Raw genomic sequence first — 22,914 nt, forward strand, 5'->3', positions numbered from 1 at the left:
GTTGATTGCCCTTTGGTTTACCTTGGATGATTTAGATGAATCTAGGAACCTGGCACTGTCCTTAAGGTTGTCAACATCATGGAATGCAGGCTGTGTGTGTGTGTGTGTGTGTGTGTGTGTGTGTGTGTGTGTGTGTGTTGTAATGTTTCCCTTCTCCTTTTTGAATCTCTTAAACTGGGCCATCTCTTTCTTCTTTTCAGTAAATGGTCTAAGGGTCTATGGCTCCTGTTTATTTTCTCAAACAATGGGCTCATTCAATTCTTTAATTCTTAGTATCATCTTCTTTGTTTCTATTTCATTAAGTTTTTGATCTTACTTTTATTATTTCTTGCCATCTACTAGATTTGCATTTGTTTTATTTTTGTTTTTCCAAATTCTTGAGTTACATCATTAAGTCATTTATTTGTGCTCTTTCTGTTATTTTAATGTAGGCACTTAAAGCTATAAATTTCCTTCATAGGAATGCTTTTAATGTGTCTGGATGTTCTGTTGTGTTGTGTTTTCATTTTCATTTAGTTTCAGGATTTTTTTTTAAATTTCTGTCTTGGTTTCTTCTCCCATCCATTTGCCATTAAGTTGTTTAATCTTCATGAGTTTGGGTACTTAGTAGAGCTTTCTTTGCTCTTGATTTTAAGTTTTATTACAATTGTTAAGATTTTTTGTGTATTCTACAATGTAGTCTATTTCAGAGAAGCTTCCATGGACTGCTGAGTAGAATGCACATTTTTAAGATTTGGGTAGAATATCCTGTAGATAGATATCTGGTGTGTTTAATATGTGATATAATTTAATCCTGATGGCTCTGTTCATTTTTTTCCAGATGACCTATTGGATAAAATGCAGTACTGAAATCACTTACTATTAATGTGCTTGATGTTATTTTGTGTCTTTAACTCAAGTAGTTTTCCTTATAGAAATTAATACTGTAGGATTGGTATATATGTGTTTAAGATTGTAATATCTTTTGAGTAGTAATCATTCTTTTAATTAGAGTGAAATGTTCTTTATTTTAATTAGTTTTGGTTTGAAGTCTACTTTTTTAATATTGGGATAACATGTTTGTTCTAAGTTCTTATTTGCTTGAAGTACTTTCCTCCCATCTTTTCATGTTAAGGTTGTGCATGTTTAAAGCTGAATTTCTTGTAGACAACAAAACAGTAGGTTTTGTTTCTTAACTTATTAGTCTAGCCTGTGTGTTTTTGACCATTGAGGACACTAATATTTAAAATTATTATTGAAAATGTATGCGGATAACAATAACTTTGTTTTTCCTTTCTATTTGCTGTTGTGTTCCTGGTTGTATTTTGCATTTTAGTAATTGTAGTTATCTCTTGTTTTCTTCCTATAGTCTCATGCCTATGCATATTCCTCTCTTCAATCTGAAATATTACTTCTGTGGGGCTCGTTTGGATAGGCATATTTCTTTTAGCCTGTTTGTATCATGCACAGTTTTTCTTTCTCTGTCACCTATAGGAAATAGTTTTGCTGGGTACTAATCTAGGTTGGTGTAGGAACGAAGCCCGACTGGGCTGCCTGCCTGTCTTGCTGTTTCATGTCCTGTTTCTAGCAGCTTCCAAGTCTGTGTTTATCTTGGTTGGCTAGTCGTGTCTACTGCACTGAGAACGGTCCCTCCCTTCCTTGAGACATTTCCTCCTGTGTACGATCACCTCTTGAGGGATTTCACCTGGGAGGAGGATTCCTGTTTGGCTTCCTATAAGAAGCCTCTTTGGAACTCTGGGAAAAAGAGATAATAAACCACTGCTGTGGCTGCTGCTGTGGCAGCTGCTTTCTTAGCACGAAGGACCGGCTGTGTTATTGTGTGTGTGTGCGTGTGTGTGTGCATGTGTATGTGTGCATGAGTTAAATCTGCAGTTCCTCGCCCTCGACTCGGTACCGTGGTGGCGCGGGCTCCACAATGGAGGTTCCATCGAGATCAGGGAAAGAAGGGAGGAAGCTGACAGATCGCCCAGGGAAGCTGGCCAGCGCCTCAGGGAGGTAGGAAATGGGCATCACAGGTTGGTGCTTGTGTACTTTCAGAACCATAAGAACATTGCTTCAGGCTTTCCAAGCTTTAATATTTGCAGTGAGCAATCTGTTATTCTGATAGATTTTCCCTTGTATGTTGCTTGTAGCTTTCAATACCTTTCCTTTTTTTTCCTGCATATTTACTGTTTTAACTTTGATATGCCATGGGTTTGTTTTTTTTCTAGTTTGGAGTTCTGTGTGCTTCTTGCATCTATATGAGTACCTTTTCTTAGTATGGAGAAGTTTTCTATGAGCTTTCCAGCAATGTGATTCATACCACTGACTTGATCCTTCTCCTTTGTCTGTGCCTATAATGTGAAGATTGGTCTCTTTATGATGTCCCATAGTTGCCGAACATTCCTTTTCTGTGTTTCTTTTTAACTTTTTATAATCATTGTTTTTGTGGTATAAAAATGTCTACTTCGTCTCTGAGTCCTGCTATTTTATCTTCTGCTTGATTCATTATACTCGTAGGTCTTCCCAACACCTGAGTTTTTAAATTAGGATATTGAGCTTTTCATTTTTTATTTTCATCTTAAGCATGAGTTCTGTTAAGTATTCTCTGCATTGAATTCGATTTTAAATTTCTACATTGTTTTTGTGAATTTATTCAGCCCTATGCTTTTGTCTTCCTAGCATTTGTCCTCTTTAAGTTCATCATTTAAGTATATTGAACTATTTCTTTGCTTCGTCTTTAAATTCCTGGAATTATTTGATTAAATTTATGTTTTTCTTATAATTTTTCTGTGTCCTAGGCTTGATCTAGGTTATTCTCATTGGAGAGCATTGCTATAGACTGGTGGACTTCTTTTTTTTTTTTTGGTAGTGTGTCTTGTATGAGTTTCTAGACTTCCTTGGGATAGGACAGCATTCAGGCTGTATCAGCAAGGCCTGAGTTTGGGGGACTCTAGGGCAGACGTTGTTCCAGAGGATAATAAGTCTTTAACCTCATGAAGATGTGTAACGTGAGGTGGGTCTGTACACTCACAGGGTACGTGTAAGCGAGGGCTCATCAAACATACTGGGCCACAGCTCAGCACTGGTTGACCCCTCAAGGCTAGACCTGGATGTTTAATGTGGTAGGGATAGGCTAAGTCAGGAGGGATGGTCAAGCAGGGCTGGTTACAGCATATAGGATGAGAGCCAAGCCGGGGTCCTCAAGAAAAAGGGCAGCAACACTTATCAGACAGAGATGTGCATACAATGTGCAACTTCTGCCATGTCTGGACACTGGAGGAGAGGATAGGTAAGCGATGGTTCAGGGAATTTGCTTGATCAGAGCTAGGTACAGGATGTGGCACTCAGGCAAGGACTAGGAGTTGTACGCGATGTGGACAACTGGATTGGAAGAGGAGAAGAATGAGAGCACAGCTAGCCCTTCCTCATTCGGTTGCTACAAGGATTTTGGTAGGAAGCAGAGCTGGGGTACTGTGCGTCTCAAAAGATGGGGGAAGTATGAGAGTATTATCTGACTTAGATGGTGCTGTTTACAAGACTAGCAGAGCTGTAATGGAGAAAGAAGAGAGAACGTACGTTAGCCTACCTGGGTCTGGGCCACTCATAATTTCTACAGGGTCCTTGCTAGGAATCAGGCTAGGGTCTGTCAAAGGAAAGGATATAGGCTGAGGGGGCAGGTGCTAAGGCAGGTGGTAGTAGGGGGAAAGGGACCAGAATGGGAGAGAATTGGAGGATGAATGCCTTTCCTATGTAACTTAATTTTGACATTTATTAACGTTTTATAGCATCTTGTTCATTGACTTTTTTCTAATATATTATCAGACAACTTAGCACATATTGATAAAATATTTTCTGTCCTATGCTTTTTTTTTTTTTAAAGAGCTACATAGTGCTGGCGAGGTGGCTCAGCACATAAAGCACCTGTCCTGCAGGCTTAACCTAAACTCTGTTCTTGTAGCACAAGCCTGATGGCACAAGTGTGAACACTGCTGCTCATGTAAAGGCAAAACGGAAGAATGAACTTGACAAAATTTGGACTCCTCAGACCGCCTCCTCCTTCTCCCACCACCACCACTACCATCACCAATAAATTAAAATAAAAACAGAGGGCCTTAATTTTATATTTGTCATAGACTGTACTCATTTGTTTCTCCTGAATATATTTTCATACAGTATTCTTTAATCATATTTCACCTTCCTCAGGAAATCCCAGATATAAATCTCTCTCCTATTTACAAAATGTCATGTCCTTTCTCTCTCTCAAACAACAACAGAAACAACAGCAATACAAATCCGACCTAAAACTAAAGCAAAGCAAAATGGGGAGAGGAGTGAAATAAGATTTGTGTTGGCTAACTGCTCATTCTACTGAAGAAAACTGATTTTTCCTTCTTCCAGCACATATCACTGCAAATAATGTCTTGCCTAGGGGTGGGAATTTGTGCCCATCAATTCTCCTTTGTACTGGAATTTTTGTCTGGCTTAGATCCATGTATATTTTATGCAAGTATCTGACTCCTAATGACATATTCTTATATCTATGGATCAGGGTATCACTCAACTCTCATCAGAGAAGTTTCCTCTTGCATCTCTTGCATCGTACAGTAATATATATATATATATTATATATGTATATGTATATTAGACCCTTGAAGGCTTTTCTACCCTGCCTAGTTCCCAAATAATTGACACAGAGAGACTGTAATTTATTTTATAACCTTTAAAGCCCAAGAGCTGGGAAGATATCAACTCTCTAAGCTATTTTGCTATTTCCTAGTTACATATCTCATGTTGCTTGCTTTAATCATTCTTGTCTGGGCTGTTTCTGTTCCATCGGTCTGTTCCCATGGCCATGTAATCATGGTCCGTGTTGCCTCATGGAGACTGACTCTAATCCTGTTACATCTGTTTCTTTCCCTTCTCTCCCAGCCTCAGGATCCCTCTCAGACCCCAAGCCCAGGAACCTAAGCCCCACCTACCTCTCTTCTGCCCAGCCCAGGGTTTCAGCAACTGTATTAACCAACCAGGGATAGTTGAGTAGTGGAAGTTACTCAGCATCACTTGGTATACATGGGAATGTGCTTATCTGGGGTGTAACCAGATTTTGGGGACCAGTAATTAGCATTAGAATACATAGTACCAGACCAAGTACTAACAGTTCACAATTGGATACTGTACAGAGAATGTGAGATTTTTGGAAAAATCAGTTTGTCTTTGTCAAATCCCTTCCTTTTAGGCTCAGGGATCTATGTAGAAGAGAAGACAGAAAGAGTCCAAGAGGCAAGATGGTATACAGCTCTTTCCAGGAAACAGTTTTCCAGGTACAGCAGGGATGATGCACTTAGGTGGCTTCTCTAATAGAGGACTTTGCACTTTATTAGGAAAACTCTGAAAAAAATGGAAAACTTTCTTTGAGTACCCTAAAAATCCTGTCAGGCAGTAAGTGCAGAGGCAACATTTTTTTGGTTTCACACTGTTGTTAAAAATTCTGAAGCCAGCAGGCTGAGGGCAGAAGTGCACAGGCCTCATCTAGCTATGGATTTAACATGGGCTCCACACACTAGCATTACTTAGAAGGTTCTGGTTAGAGGCCTGCAGGCTTCATCCAACTATGACAACACAAGGTCAGCATGCACACTCTCACCGCCTTTAAGAGCTAAGGCTTTGGCCTTACACTCAACCCTTAAGATGAGATGAAAGAGAACCTTTAACCTCTTCAGTTTCTCCACAAGCGGTGTTTGTTGGTACCTCTTTAAATTGTTTCTAAGTATCCTAGTTGTTGGCCTGGTAAAAGCCTGATTTATTGTTTCCTGCTCTGGCTCTCTGCATCATCTTTCCCTATGGTGGAGCTCCAAACATAATGAGGACCAAGTGGGATTCCTGAATCCAGTCATCACTAAATCCTTAGAGGCCTCAGTACAAAGATGTTTTATAGAGGAAGGCACAAACAAATGACAACACCAAAAATAAAGATAAAAATGTATATTAGACGTTCTGGAAATTCAAACTTTTGTGACCATAAAATACCTGATAGATAAGTAGTAATAGATTGGGATACTGTAGAAATCACTAACATTCAAGTGATGATATGTCCATTATGGGAGGTTTTGTTATACTTATTTTTATGGTAAGTGTATTGTTCCCAAATAAATGCCATTTGTTGGTTACTTATCATGTCCTACTGTAAGTGATTTACAGCTGTTATACATTTCCTATAACATGGACAGTTTGGAATGCAGAGAGGGTAAACAGCTGACTTGGGAACACAGATCTGGGTGATGTTAGGATTAAAAGTCAGTCTTGTCTCAGTAAATATTGGGGACCAGTGGTTGTCATTATCTTCCAGATATGACAGTGCTGTGTTGTGAGGTGAGCCCTGGCCTAGAATGCCAGCTTGAATTTGAACCACAATAAAGCTCCCATGAAAACTTCAATTTGGAAGTGAATGGATCCGTTCAGGTTTGTTGCTGAAGAGATCTGACATTCCACAATCCAGGGTTGATTATCAGCCAGCTGGAAAGAAGGCAAGACTGGCCGGATCCAGGCAACTTTTTCAACACAAGATGCCTCCATTTTCCTTTGCAACCTTGAGGACATACAGTAGTTCCATTGCTGATGGCTTAAGTGTGGAACCCTACGCTAGAGTTTTGGGTTATCATTAAATTTCATCCTAAAAATTGATGTCAAACAAAGAAATGAAAAACAAATGCAAACAAACAAACAAAGGAAAAACATTTAGGGCCCACCAGTTGAGAGGATTGAGACTTGCTATCAATACTGTGGCCCAGCTGAGCTCTCTACCCCCTTGTTTTCTCAACTGTGAGAACTAAAATACTCATCAGAATGTTATGAGGACTGGAAATAATAGAAGCAGAGAATTTCTTCTGGTCCCACATGCACAAACACAAATGCAGCACTAAGATGCTGGCCTTCGTGTCTCAGCAAGCCTCTGAGACTGGAGCTCAGCGGCATGCATTGAGCTGTTCTGCTAGGGGCTGAGTAGTGGGAGAAAGGTGGCTAACACCAGGCCTTTGGATATAGGATAGAATTCCTGCTTTGATGTAGAATATTTATATGTGTTCAACAGGTTACTTTTTCTTTCTTAGTTTCTTTACATTCCATTCTTCTGTCTCTCCATCCTTGGCTTGAAAGCAAAGGCCCTAGGTTTGCTTGCCAACTATATTATTAGTTTTGAGGACATCAGGAAAGTGTGCCTTTCCTGTGAAAGCAGGTTGTGGGCCTGAGGAAGAAGATATTTAAATACATTTCATTTAATTTTACTTATGTATTGAAAGGAGAAAGATTGAAGACAGTGTGGTTTTTCTTCTTTTACAAATAAATTTTATTTCTATGCAAGTACCATGCCATTTTTATAACTGTTGCTCTATAGTATACTCTGAGATCAGGGATGGAGATTGCTCCAGAAGATCTTTTATTGTACAAGATTTTTTTTTTTTTTTAGCTATTCTGGGTTTTTCTTTTCCATGAAGTTGAGAATTGATCTTTCAAGGTCTGTAAAGAATTATGTAGGTATTTTGATAGGGATTGTATTGAATCTGTAGATTGCTTTTGAAGTAAGATGGCCATTTTTACTATGTTGATCTTCTCAATCCACAAGAGTGGGAGATCTTTCCATCTTCTGATTATCTTCTTCAATTTATTTTTTCAGAGACTTGACTTTTTTTTCATACAAGTCTTTCACTTGCTTGGTTAGAGTTACACCAAGACAGTTTATATTATTTGTGGCTAGTGGGAAGTGTGCTGTTTCCCTAATTTATTTTTCAGCCCATTTGTCATTTGTATACAGGAGGGCTACTGATTTTTTAAAACTAATCTTGTGTCTGGCCACTTTGCTGAAGGTGTTTATCAGCTGTAGGAGTTCCTTGGTAGAATATTTGGGATCACTCATGTATACTATCATATCATCTGCTAATAGCAATACTTTGGCTTCCTCCTTTCCTATGCGGATCGTCTTGACCCAGCCATACCACTCCTGGGCATATACCCGAATGATGTTCCATTATACAAGAAGGACACTTGCTCAACTATGTTCATAGCAGCTTTTTCGTGATAGCCAGAATCTGAAAACAACCTAGATGTCCTTCCACAAAGAATGGGTAGAGAAACTGTGGTACATTTACACAATGGAATACTACTCAGTTATTAAAAACAATGAAATCTTGAAATTTGCAGGCAAATCGTTGGAACTAAAAAAAGATCATCTTGAGTGAGGTAACCCCGACCCAGAAAGACATGCATGATAAATACTCAGTTATTAGTGGATATTAGCCCACCATAGATGTCCTCTGAGAGACTCGACCCAGCAAGGCATGGTGACATGTTGGATTGTGCCCCCTAGTGGTGTGTGGGGGAAGCTATCCAAGCAAGCTCTATCCTCTGAGCTCTGGTGAAGCTGGCTGGGCAAAGGCTTATTCCCTGAACTGTCACACAGAAATCTGAGAATCAATCAGGGATGGGGATGAATGTGGGTACCAGTGTATTCTTGGTCAGAATGGAGCCCAGGGTCCCACCCTGCTCTGTAGGAGTGAGCCCTGTGCTTCTGCATCACTCTAAGCAGGCTTTGAGTCTCTTCGAGCAGGGGAATTAAGCTCAGGGCTTGAGGAAGTGCAGGGTAACTGACTGCACCTGGCCAAAAATAAGACACTGGAGAAACAACAAACTAGTCCCGCCCTAACTAAGGCACCAGCCAAGGACAATACAGGCGGTAAAACTTTAAACCCCTACCCAGATCTAGCCAATGGTCAGAATATTCTCCACAGTAGAGTGGAGAGTGGGATATGACTTTCTCACATACTCTGGTGCCTCACCTTTGACCATGTCCCCTGGAGGGGGAGACCTGGTGGCACTCAGAGGAAGGACAGCAGGTTACCAAGAAGAGACTTGATACCCTATGAGCATATACAGGGGGAGGTAATTCCCCTCAGGAACAGTCATAGGGGAGGGGAATAAGGGGAAAATGGGAGGGAGGGAAGAATGGGAGGATACAAGGGATGGGATAACCATTGAGATGTAACAAGAATAAATTAATAAAAAAAAAAGGAAAAAAAAAGAAATGAATGGAACTTAACCAAATTCTTTCTTTGAGGCCATAGTCATGATGATACCTAAACCTCACAAAGAACCAACAAAGAAAGAGAATTTCAGACCAATTTCTCTTATGAATATTGATGCAAAAATACTCAAATACTCCCAAAGCAAATAGAAGAACATATCAAAGATATCATTCACCATGACCAGGTAGGCATTATTCTAGGCATGCAAGGGTGGCTTAATATATGGAAATCCATCATGTGATCCACCATATTAACAAACTGAAAGAAAAAACCACATGATCATCTCCTTAGACACAGAAAAAAAAATGACAAAATCCAATACTCATTCATGTTAAAAGTTTTGGAAAGATCAGGGATACAAGGCACATACCTCAACATAATAAAGGCTATATACCACAAACCGGTAGCCAACATTAAATTAAATGAAGAGATACTCAAGGAAATTCCTCTAAAATTGGGGACCAGACAAGGTTGCCCACTTTCTCCATATCTCTTCAATATATTTCTTGAAGTTCTAGCCAGAGCAATAAGACAACAAAAGGAGATCAAGGGTATCCAAATGGGAAAGGAGGAAGTCAAATTATCCCTATTTGCAGATGATATGTTAGTGTACATAAGTGACCTCCAGAATTCCACCAGAGAATTCCTACAGGTGATAAACACCTACAGCAAAATGACTGGGTACGAAATTAACTTTAAAAAGTCAATAGCCTTCCTGCATAGTAATGAAAATCATGCAGAGGAAGAAATTAGGGGAACTACACCCTTCACAATAGCCACAAGGAATATAAAATATCTAGGAATAACTCTAATTAAGCAAGTGAAAGACTTGTTTGAAAAAAACTTCAAATTTCTGAAGAAAGATATTGAAGATGACATGAGAAGATAGAAAGATCCCCCTTGTATGTGGATCGGGAGAATTAACATAGTTAAAATGGCCATCTTACCAAAAAAAATTTACAGATTCAATGCAATCCCTATCAAAATACCTACACAATTTTTTAAAGACATTGAAAGATCAGTTCTCAACTTCATATAAAAAAAAAAAACCAAAATAGCCAGAACAATCCTCTAAAATAAAAGATCCTCCAGAGGAATCACCATACCTGATCTTAAGCTGTACTATAGAGCAACAGTAACTAAAACAGCATGGTACTGGCATAGCAATAGGCTCGTTGATCAATAAAATCAAATGGAAGACCCAGAAATAAATCCACACACATATGGACAGTTGATTTTTGACAAAGAAGCCAAATCTATTCAATGGAAAAAGGAAAGCATCTTCAACAAATGGTGCTGGTCTAACTGGATGTCTACATGTAGAAAAATTTTATCACCATGCACAAAACTCAAGTCCCAGTGATTAAAGAACTCAACATAAAACCAGAGACACTGAAACTGTTAGAAGAAAAAGTAGGGAAGAGCCTGGGATTCATTGGCACAGCAGACAAATTCCTGAACAGAATTCCAACAGCCCAGGCCTTCAGGTCAACAGTTAATAAATGGGACCTCATGAGGCTGAGAAGCTTCTGTAAGGCAGAAGACACTGTCAACAGAACAAAGCAACACCCTATAGACTGGGAAAACATCTTCACCAACCCTATATATGACAGATGGTCAATATTTAAAATATATAAAGAACTGAGGAAATTAAACACCACCAAACCAAATAACCCAATTAAGAAATGGAGCTCAGAATTAAACAGAATTCTCAACAGAGAAATATCAAATGCCCGAGAAACACTTAAAGAAATGCTCAATGTCTTTAGTCATCAGAGAAATGAAAATCGAGATGACTCTGAGATTACATCTTATACCCATCAGAATGGCCAAGATCAGAAACTCAAGTGACAGCACATACTGGTGAGGATGTGGAGAAAGGGGAACACTCCTTCATTGCTGGTGGAGTGCAAACTTGTAAAACCACTTTGGAAATTTATCTTGTGCTTTCTCAGAAAACTGGGAATAGGGCTACCTCAAGACCAGCTATTCCACACCTTGGAATATACCTAGAAGATGCTCCACTACACAACAAGGACATATGCTCAACCATGTTCATATCAGCCTTATTCGTTATAGCCAGAAACTGGAAACAACCTAGATGTCCCTCAGTTGAAGAATGGATAAAGAAACTGTGGTGCATTTACACAATGGACTACTACTCAGCTATTAAAAACAACGAAATCCTGAAATTTGTGGGCAAATGGATAGAACTAGAGATGATCATCCTGAGTGAGTTAACCCAGCCTCAGAAAGACTCACATGGTATATACAGACTTATAATTGAACACTAGCCCATCAGGGGTGTCCCTTGAAATTCTTCACTTACCAGGAGATTGGGATAGATATGGGGACCTTCTGTTAAGACTCTAGGTGAGAGAAGGCTGGGAGAATGACTGAATGGAAGGATCCAGAGGGTCCTAGAAACCTACAAGAAGAACATCATTACGGGCGCATCTGAACCCGGTGTGGTCTGCTCAAACTGCTGCACCAACCAAGGGCAATACATGCAGTAAACCTTGAACCCCTACTCAGATCTAGCCAATGGACAGGGCATTATCCACAGTTGTGTGGAGAGCAGGGACTGACTCTGACATGAACTCTGGTGACCCATGTTTGACCACTTCCCCTTGGTGGGGAGGCCTGGTGGCACCAGAGAAAGAATAGGAAGGCTACCAAGATGAGACTTGATAGGCTGTGACCATATGGTGGGGGAGGAGGCTCCCCTTCTGTCACAGACCTAGGGGAGGGGAATAGGGTGAAAGAGGGAGGGAGGAACAGGAGAATAAAAATGGATAACAACAGAGATGTAATCTGAATAAATTAATAAAAACATGATATCTTATCTCCCTTTTAAAGAAAAAAGAAAAAAATGGAGGAGAGGACAAAAGGCCCAGAATACAGAGAAAAGGGACAAAAAGGCTCTCCTCACTCAGGCACCCCCAGTTTTTAAAACCCTGCGTTGTAAAAAATGCAAGAGGTGAACCAAGGATATCTCCTGTGTGCCTTTCTCTGAGGCCTCTTGTTAATTAAGAGGTTGCTTTGTAGTGTCCAAATAGAACCAGGATAGTCACGCCTTTTCCCCAAGTGGGATTTTATGGTTACTTTCTGGAGACAGAAGGGAGTGCTTTCTCGTATCTGTGCACAGGTAAAACCAGCTTCTCTGGAGAGGAGCTGACTTAGACTTCTGTCCAGAAAAGTCCCTCAGGGACGCTGCTGGACTCTGGGGTGGAGCACTGAGAGTGGTACGGAAGAATGGGGAAATGGAAGGCCCTAGAGAGTTCAGGAGCCCCACAAGGACACCATTAAGCTGGTGAATCTGGACCCAGGGAGGCCTGCACAAATGGTTGTACCAACCAAAGACAGTGCATGCAATGAACCTAGACCCCCTGTTCAGATCTAGACTATGGACAGCACATTCTCCACAGTTGTGGGGGGGGCAGAGGCTGCCTCTGACGTGAACTCTGGTGCCCCTGATTTGATCACTTCCCGTTGATCAGGGGGCCTGGCAGGCACAAAGAGAAAGGGTAAGTAGGCTATCAGGAAGAGACCTGATAGGCTGTGCTCATATGTTGGCAGAGGAGGTCCCCTTCTGTCAGAGGTCTAGGGGAGGGGAATAGGGCAGAAGAGGGAGAGAGTGGGAACGGGAAGATATAAGCGAAGGGATAATAATCGGGATATAAGATGAATAAATTATAATAATTTATAAATTATAATATACAGATAAAATATAATAAATAATAAAATTTATCACTATATTTAGTAACTATATATTAATAAAATTTTAATATATTGTCTTAGTTAGGGTTTTATTGCTGTAAAGAGACCCCTTGACAATTACAAGTCTTATATAGGAAATATTTAATTGGGTTCAGCTTATAGTTTCAGAAGTTTAGTTCCTTATAACCAGGGAAGGAAGCACAGCATCATGCAGGTGGACATGTTCTGGAGACAGAGCTGAGAGTTCTACATCTGGATCCAGAGGCAGCAGAAGGAGACTGTGTGCCACACTAGGCATAGCCTGAACATATATGGCCTCAAAGCCTGCCTTCACAGTGACAAACTTTCCTCCAACAGGGTCACACCTACCTCAACAAGGCTACACCTAATAGTGCCAATCCCCATGGACCAAGCGTTCAAGCACATGTGTTTGTGGGGCCCATACCTATTCAGACCACCACAATATTTCCATTCCTGCGTTCTTTGATCATACGTGCCTTCATATCTTCTATTTCATACTATTAACATTCCCTTTCTTTATAGTGTGTGTGTGTGTGTATGTGTGTGTGTGTGTGTGTGTGTGTGTGTGTGAGAGAGAGAGAGAGAGAGAGAGAGAGAGAGAGAGAGAGAGAGAGAGAGAGAGAGGCCATTTTATCTGAATATAGTTCATTTGCTTACTATGATAGCCTCCATTAGCAGTGATTTTTATGCAAATAACCACAATATACTTTTTATAATGGAATAACACTAATATATATAAATAAATGTAAGTTTTATAAAATATATGTAGACATATATGAGTTTTATATGGATATATTTCACATTTTATTTGTCCATTGATGTGTCGATAGACTCCTCAGTGGCTATATTGAGTAGTGAAGGCAATATAATTTTTATTTTTATTTTTATTTTACTTTTAACTATATATAATTAAAAGTATATATATTATATGCATTATATGACATACATTATATGTATTATATTTGGAGAAATAAAAATGTTTGTGTGTTTGTGTGTGTGTGTGTATGTACATGAGTGCAGGAGGCTGTAAGGCAGTGGGGGATCTTCTGCAGCTGGAGTTACAGAAGGCTGAGAATTGTCCAATGTGAGTCCTCTACAAGATCATGAAACACTCTTAACCCAAGAGCTATCTCTCCAGCCCCAAGGCAATAGGTTTTAAACAAAATATTGCCACTGTCATGAAAAAAAAAGATTTTTAATACTCTGAAGTGATTTATCTTATTTCAAACTAGATATAGAGAGTTAAAATTATGGTGATGAAATTTGTATATTTGACATAGCCTAGGCTGGTCTCAGACTTGTTATGCAGCCTAACATAACCTTCTGTTCTCACTCCCCAAGTGCTGGTACTATAGGTGTGTGGACACACAGATAGCAAATGACTGTAACCATTACAAATTCAAGAGAAAAGGAAAGTCATTGCACTTAATGGTAAGAAATGATGCTTTGTACATAGGGGCTGTGTACGGAATACATATGCAGACGTCTTTACGTGTCTGCTTTTCCCATTCTTACCCCACAGTGCAGATTGACAAGTAGTTAAGGCCAGTGACTAAGGCTATTAAGTCTATCCACTTCATCAGTAACTTTCTTTTAAAACAGTTTTTTTTTTCAGTTTTGAGGGATTATCTAGTGCCCTAACCTGGTATACTGTATCTGAAACCTAAAGTATGTTTTATGCCACGATTTCATGCTCACATTGCAGTTATGATGCTCATATGTGTAATCCTCAAAAGCACTTATATTTCAATGAATGACACCAAAATATCTCCTTACCAGAGATGCTCTGTCAGAGAATGTTTGGGCTAGAGCTAGGAGGAAGGACTCCAGTCGCCTGCCACAGCGGGACTGTCTCTAGACTCTCAGAGTGAACCGTGCTGAAGAACCATGTTGTTCTCACTATTAGTTATTTTGAAGAATGTCAGATAAGAGCATGTTCCACCTTCTTTAGATTATAAAACAGCCTGCTTTTCTACCTATAGGTTTGCAGAAGAAGTGACTGCCAGGTGGCTTTGTCTCTTTGAAGGAAGTGGGATCCCATATGGTCCGATCAACAGCATGAAGGATGTGTTTTCAGAAGCCCAGGTCTGTACTTTTTCTGGTTACTTAAAAAAAAATTGGCTTATATAAATAAACAATAACCATTGTCCTTAAGCCTAAGTCACATGATACAATATTTTACTATTTGATTAAAATTGTACATGGGTCTAAAAATATTACAATTTAGAACCAACTGTCTACAGCAATACTTACAAGCCTGCTAGATCCAGCATATTTAAGCTATGTAAAATTACCAAAGTCAGGAGCATTTTTTTGTGTGTGTGAAAAACAGAAATATAGCCAGGGGTCAGGACTCGGAGATCACTCTTTATAGAAATAAATATGGTAAATCTCACAGTTACTATCCACTGTGATCATATTACTGTCTTAAAGTGTGCAAAGCAAGTCATGCTTAGTTCTGTAGCATTCAGGCTTTTATGTGTTTGCTTAATCATGCTATTTACAAGGCATGAGATAACATGGGTAAGATGAATGTTGAGCAAGGAGACGGATAACATGGAAAATTTCTTCTATAATAGTCTCTAAATTTATGTGCCTCAATTTTTGCATTTCATTACTTCAATTACTCTAACAAGTATAAGCAACTTACTATAACTCAGGTTCATGTAATAACTTCAAAATATAAGGGAACTCTTTTTCTGTGGAGATTTTATTATGACTCACGTATCTTGTCAGTGTCTAACATTTACAAAATTACAGAATATTTTTCTTTAGTTGTTTATCTACATAGAGAAGTTTTTAAGGTTTAAATGAATTATCAGAAATAACAATACCATTTTAAAGGAGGAAAATTTTGTTGAAAAATGAATCTCTTTAGCACCAGCGCCTTTATTTTACACAACATGTTCACTTAAAAGGAAATGTGAATGCATTTAGTTCATAAACTACAGTACTTCCTGGAGAAAAGCGAATAAACTCAACTAAAATAGTTAAGAGTATGGGCTTGACATTCAGGGTCTGCATGGTGTGTGTTGTGTAAGAAATCAGGAATGAACCCCAAATACCAGGGGCTTATGCCTGCTGACTCTTGGAAGCTGGCTTGCTCACTTTATGTCTTCAGCTATCATTATAAGGTGTAGTTGTGAAATGTGTAGGACTCCAGTTTATGTAATCTAAAGGCACATTTCCACAGAGATATTTCTTAAGAGTTTATTCATCAATATTTTTGTTGTTCCATGTATATTTTATCAGAAGGAAATATCCAAAGCCAAGTAACTTTCTGCAACATTAACACTGCAATATTGTCTAATTATAGGCTTTGTTTTTTAAAACGTCTACCCACTGCCGTACAGTTGCTCAATTGATGGTTTTATGAGTGAGCATATTCTCATTTTTTTACTCATAACTAGTTGTTCCTTGTAGTCCATTTTAGTTATGACAAGTGAAATTTAGTTAGTTTGATAATTTTCACTGCAAATTGACTGTTTCAGAATACAAAAGTATTTTTGGTTGTCTATGGCATTTTTTTTATTCATTAGGCTGTTTATCAGTGAGGAAGAATGATATTATTTGTCAGATATCAGCTTATCATATCACCTTCAGAGATGTCACAAAATGCTGTCTTACCCACCCAAAGTAGTTTCTAATTGTCCTAATTCTATCATCACAAATATTTAATTATACTCTGATTGCTTTTGATAATTGAACCCTAGAAGCAAAAAAGAGTTGTGCTCTTGTTTTTCCCATCCGAGAGATTGACTGCCTTCCTCATCTTGTATTTGAAGAATAGATTCCCCCCCCCCAAATTTTGAATATTGAAAGTATCTTATAGTTTGTGGGAAAGCAGAGTTAAAAAAATATATAATACATTAGAAAAACACATTAATGTGATATGTAAAATTGCCTGCTCAGTCAACCCGTTGGCTCATCCCTGTAAGCCTAGCACTCAGGTGTTTGAATCAGGTAGAATGTCAGGAGTTCAAGGCCTCCCTGGGCCACATAGCAAGTTCCAGGTCAGCTGAGCTAAGAGTAAGACCCTATCTCAAAATCAAAACATAAATGGCTATTTAAAAGAACGTTTCATTTATTCAGTTACCTTAATCTATTTACTGGGTACCAAGTAGTAGGGATTTAGTGAAAATTTAGTATTCTTTGCATTTCTGAAAAATAAATTCAAAATTGAGTATGATGTTATACAGTATGCAAGTATGAAATAATATATAGAGATTCCCAATCATAAAATGAAAATTTTAATTAGCTGTGGGAAGTACAAGTTTCCGAAGATTTCAAGTGGATCCTTTGTGCCTCTGAAAATGGGCTGACCAACTTTATCTTTAGAAGTAGTAGAATTGTTTTGGTTATTTCCAGGGTCTGAGCATAAAATAGTGCGCCAGTGTCAGAACTGATTGCTACTTTTGTAAACATTCTGAACTGTAGCTTTTCTCAGTGTCAAATTGGAATTTTATCTCTCTGTTGGTAGCATCAGATGAGATGTCTCAGAGAGCAGGAGTACAGGGAAGACTGGATGGTAACTCACTGCAACTGCAGCTTTCATTATAATGGTGCCTGTGGTAGTTTGAATACAAACGCCTTTCCCGCTCGCTCCTGCCCAGTCTCATCTGTTTCAAAGCTTGTTCCCTAGTTGGGAGAACTGCTTGGGAAGGATTGGAGTGCAGCCTCATTGGAGCGGGTGTGCTGCTGGGAGTGGGCTTTGAGGTTTCAAAAGACTCACACCATTGTCAGCTGGGTCTCTCCGCCTTAGGTGTATGGATCGAGACACATGCTCTTAGATACTGCCCCAGAGCCATGCTTGCCTTCCTGTTCACAGGCTCTCCACCCTCTGAGACTGTCAGCCCCAAATAAACACTTTATTCTACAAGTTGTGTTGCCCATGGTGACAAGTATTTGAGACAGTGCCCTTTAAGTTTTTTTTTTATTGTTACAAGTGCCTCTCAGTTACCTATGCTTATAAACAGAGTCACACCCAGTCTAATCATGAGGATCATTCACTAAAATCATACTTTGCAACCATTTTTTTAAAATGAAAATATATTCACAAACTCCTTTCCAAAATGCCCAGTCCTAAATGATTTCTGAATGACAGTCCTCTCTAGTTTTTAATTTTCCATAGAAAGTATTTTTTTGAAGAATGATTTCTGTTTTAAGTGTCCTATTCTTTTCCTCTGATGAATTGCAGAGTTTCTTGGCCCTAGGTACAAGGAACTGGCTACTTGTATTGAGATGTGAGAACGGGCCGCTGGCTCCGTGGCCCCATGCCCCATGTGTGCTGTGCCAGCGCAGCTGCTCGCTGAGTTAGAAACCATTCTGGGCACAGTACAAGGCCTGGAACCAGGCACAGGAAGGAAGTTCCTGATGGGGTGGACCGGGGTATGTCCAACCATGGTGTGGGAAAGGGAGGCTGGACAGTCAAAGAAGAGAAAGGTTGTCCTGCCACTCACTCATCAAGTAGACGACTTTCATTCCATTCCACCTGTGGTTGGAAATTCTTGGTAGAAAACGAAAATTTATTTGATGGTAAAAATTATTTCTAACCCAACGATTTCATCATACCCTTGTTTTCAAGAAAACTTGAATTTTTATCTCAACTGAAAGGCAACAGATGATACGCTTTTTCTTGGCTAGATAGAATATTGTCTACCTTTTAATCCCTTGATTAAATAATCTGATCTTTGGGTGATTCCAATGATCCCTATGAATATCTGCTGTTAATCACAAATACCCCAGGGGTTTTGCTTGAATGTACCAATATTTCTGAGATGTTTTGACTCAAAACTCTTGAAGTTTTGTTGTTTGCCTCTTACAGTGACAAATTATCTGAGGGGAATCCCATTCAATGCATTATAGAGTATAATATAGATTATCTACACATAGATTTTAATAGTTAGCCTCTTTCCCAGTGCTTTCCTCAGGTATCTTTTTTGTTAATCAGACCAAGATTGTGTAGTACATTAAAAGAATTCTTAAAACGTTTCAACAGCTTACTAGATGACCTCAGCGTGGTCCTGTGAATATGCCCTTGGGACCCTGTCCGCGAGACACATTGTGGTTTGCGGGTTTCCTACTCAAACAAACTTAAAAGAAACTGAGGCTTTTAATAGAAACATCCAGATGCCTGCAAAACTATGTATGGATCCTACGACAGAGAGCATTTTTTTTTTTACACTGAGTATTAAGGAGCACCGCAGCCTGCCCCGGACTGCTCTGCAGACGGCATGTAGTGGTTCTTAACTATCTTCATCTCTTACCCATCTGCTTAGCTCAAAACTGTGAATGATTCATGTTTTTCTTTGTCCTTAATGTTATGACCCAGGCCTGGGAAGAAGGGCAAAGGGCGTCACAAATGGGTGTTATTTACCATAATTTTCCATTTGTACCACACAAGTTGAACATGTCAGGTGTAAGACATCACCAGGAAGCATCACTTCTGAGAAATATTGTGAGAGAAACATCAGGATTATTGAAATATCACAGCTGGCCCTGAGTTTTAACTAGTGCCAAACACCTGCAGCTCTAACAGGAACCAAAACAAAACTCCACCCTGTGGCGGCAGTCCATCTCTTAACAGCCGTCTCTAACTTTGCATCCCATCAAAATTAGTTTTAACATTTCCTACAGGAATCTTATTCTTCTTATCCCAAAAGGCCATTACAAGTCCTTTTGTAAATATTTCGTATGGGATAAATGTATCATAGAAACAAAGTGAAGTATTGAAGTACTTGATGACCGAAAACTGTTGTTTTCATCCCTCCCTTTGTGAAAGTCTGTGCAGTTAGTGGTTTTATTAATCTCAGGGCTAGGGCTAGCGCACAGTCTCTAAGCGATTTTATTTTAGCAGAGTTTGGCAAAATTTTGAGCATCTGGGGAAAAAAGGGCCTTTGATAATGATAGAGTAAGCATCAGAAGAACCGCAAAATCCGTGACTGTCTTTTGTATACACACACACACACACACACACACACACACACACACACACACACACACGAGACCCGATACTACATATTATCTTTGAATGATGCTATGTCATTAGTTACGTGGGCTTCAGGTAGGCGAGGCTTATATCATTGTCTAACACTTTAGGGAAGTGCGTGGAGCTCATCTGTAAACTGTAATTTCTATAATAAGAAAACTGTTGAGGAAGGTTTGAGTAAAATGGTGTCTAGAATTAGTTCCTAACAGAAAAGGGTGGCACGAAATACAATCACATTGTTAATCACATTGTCAGCGGTATTTTCCCTCATGATAAGGAAGATCACAATGTACGGTTCCAAGTTTTACTACCTGGTGATTTTGATTTGCATATATTACTAATTTTTGATTTGTAAGTATTTTATATGTTATTTGATTTATGGGATCTGGGCACAATGTGTCCAACTTCTGAGGAAATGATGCATTTCCAATTTAGGTGAATAGCAAAACTTAGAATTTTATTTTATTTTCCAGTATTGAGTATGAGAGAGTAACATTCAACTATGTACTTTTAGTGGAATAATCTCAAAGTAATACTTTTGTGTTACAATTTAGGAAGAAGCTTAGTGAAATGTTAGGATAATATTATTTGCATAGCAATCTAAATTTTAATATACATACCTAAGAAGTATAGATTCATTCTAAAGAGAAGTTGGCTTGTTTGACCATCGTGCTGACTTATACCTAGATGTCCCGCTGGGCTGGGCTGCCTTGGAGAGCATCTGACTGATCCCTTAAGCAAATCTAAAAGGCACTCTTAGGCCCGAGGAAACCACAGCAACCCATCACTCATTCCGCAAACAGGAACGTGGTCCTGCCTTATGTATGGCTTCCTCATAGGTATCTGCTAAGGGGAAAGGATGGAGGAGGAGGACAACAAAGGAAGAAAGCAGCAGGTTGCGGTCTGCGTGCCAGAGAAGCATCGTAACCAAGTGCTGGGTGTCTGAATAGCCCGCGATGAGGCACATAGGTGGACAGAAAGAAGTGACTCCTGATGTATTCACATATGCCATGGCTTGCATGTGTGCATATATACACACATAATAAACAAGCCAATGTAATAAAATTAAGAGGAATAACAAATACGATATAGATCCAGTGGATGTATATAAAATATATAAACTTTACAGGGACACAATGTATTAGCATAATGTACTGGATAGTTTTATGTCACCTTAATATAAGGCAAAGTCATCTGAGAGGAAGAAATCTCAACAAAATGACAGCTTTAGTCAAGCCTGTAGATAACTTTTCTTAACTAATGATTGTCGGGGGAGGACCCACCCTATTGTGGGTGGTACCATCCCTGGGCTAGTTAGTGGTCCTGAATTCTATAAGAAAGCCAGTAAGCCGTATCTCTGCCCTGCATCGTCTCGGAATTAGCTCCTGCCTCCAGGTTCCTTCCCTGTTTGAGTTCCTGTACTTACTTCCTTCAGTGTGGACTGTTATGTGGAAGTGTAGGACAAATAAACCCTTTCCTTCCAACTTGCTTTTGTCATGGTGTTTTTATCATAGCAGTAGTGACCCCAATGAAGATATGTGTGTATAGTGTGACATTGCAATAACTAAGAGTATGGCCCTAGCAGACGATGGGGGAATATGTGCTGGAAGATGAAGGAAAACTAAAAAAAATTTTTTCCACATATTTGTTAGAGGATAGAAATAAAATGGCAAGAAGACAAAGAGAGATTGATTTTACTCAAAGGAAATAGCCAGCATTTTTATTAGTCACAATTTATGCTTAATAAGGAATAAATGCCTTAGGATTTATTTTAAATTGAAACTATTCTTAGTTCATTTTTACTGTTTCTTCCTTTAGTTTGAAATTAAAATATAATTACAAAATTGACTCCTTCCCTTTTCTTCCTGCAGCCCCTACTATATTTCCACCCTTGCTGTCTCTCAGATTCGGTCTCTTTTAAAAAAATTAGTGTATAATATATGATACATAAATATATGTTATTAAACATATAAATAAAAAATTCAGTATATAAGCTACCTGCATGAATGGGATTTCAGGGCTGACTGTTAGGTGTTGCATAACCAGCAGCAGTTTTCCTCCCTGGGAAGACTGTTCCTTCCTCTCTCAGCATTCCTTAGCTGCCTGAGGCTTCTGACTTGGTGCGAGGCTCTGTGACATTTCCCCTTCTCATACCCTCCCGTGTTAGTATGTGAATTGTTGTCATCTTTGTTCAAGTCCTATTTAGGGAGCCATGTTGTTGAGACTTCATGGGTGTTTTGAATATATTGGATTCTTCTGACCAACAACTTGAAAGGGAGCTTCTCATCCATTGTTGGGGATTTTGTTAAATAGTCTGTGGCTCTTGGGAGGGGCATTGTCAAACCTTGTGTGTGTGTGTGTGTGTGTGTGTGTGTGTGTGTGTGTGTGTGTGTGTGTAATTTTAGACAAATAAATGCAATGGAAAATTTTGGTTTCTTCGTAAAATCAGTTGTATTTTATAAATATGTTTTTGTTCTAATCCCAAGCATGAGATTTTAGTTTGAGCTTTAGCTTGTTTGCACCTGTTAATTGTCTTGTGAGGGGCGTGGCTTTTGCCAGCTGGTAAGGCCTTCTTCTTGCAGCGCAGAGAGGGGCGTGGTCTAGGGCTTTGAGGATGTAAATCAGAGCACAGAGAGAGCTCAGTGTGGCCTGTGGTGTTGGCCTGTGACCTGTAGCAGTTTAAAGAGACCAGAGATGAGTGGTGTCGCGGTTTGGAGCAGACAGATGAAGAGAAATGCTTCTGGGAGCAGTGGCTTGGAGGAGAAGGCTGCCTGGTGCTGTTGGTGGAGATGAGTATAGCTCAAAAGAACCCAATTGACTCTAATCTGACAGCAGAAGTAAAGGGGCCCATCTCCCCACTAACCATCTGTCTCCTACATAGGGCTGGGAGGGCACAAGGGTGGTCAAGGCCTAAACACCTCAAATAAAGAAGAGTTTAAAAGAAAGAGCCCTACGAATAAATAATTCCTTATGGCTTTTCCAAACATCCTTTCTGTTATTTTTATCTTCCTTTCCCTCTCTCTTTTTGTATTAAGCTCATTCTCCCTTCCCTAAATAATGTATCTTCCCCAATTTAAAAATATTCCCTTCAAACCCTTTTACTCTGCTACTACTCGTTCTAGTGTTCCT

The 22,914-nt window shown here is 39.3% G+C and overlaps 1 protein-coding gene across 4 annotated transcripts in view; it reads left to right on the forward strand.

Annotated features, from left to right (window-relative positions):
- Positions 1–22,914, forward strand: part of SUGCT (succinyl-CoA:glutarate-CoA transferase) — a 701,020-nt gene that overhangs the window by 321,595 nt on the left and 356,511 nt on the right. For all 4 annotated transcript variants that reach the window (XM_084796224.1, XM_084796226.1, XM_084796223.1 and 1 more), the window contains one exon: positions 14,780–14,882. In XM_084796224.1, coding sequence (XP_084652350.1) covers positions 14,780–14,882 — 103 coding nt within the window. The remainder of the gene's footprint in view (positions 1–14,779; positions 14,883–22,914) is intronic.

Source organism: Acomys minous, assembly GCF_964271855.1.
Source record: "Acomys minous genome assembly, chromosome: 9".
In the NCBI taxonomy this organism is placed as follows: domain Eukaryota; kingdom Metazoa; phylum Chordata; class Mammalia; order Rodentia; family Muridae; genus Acomys; species Acomys minous.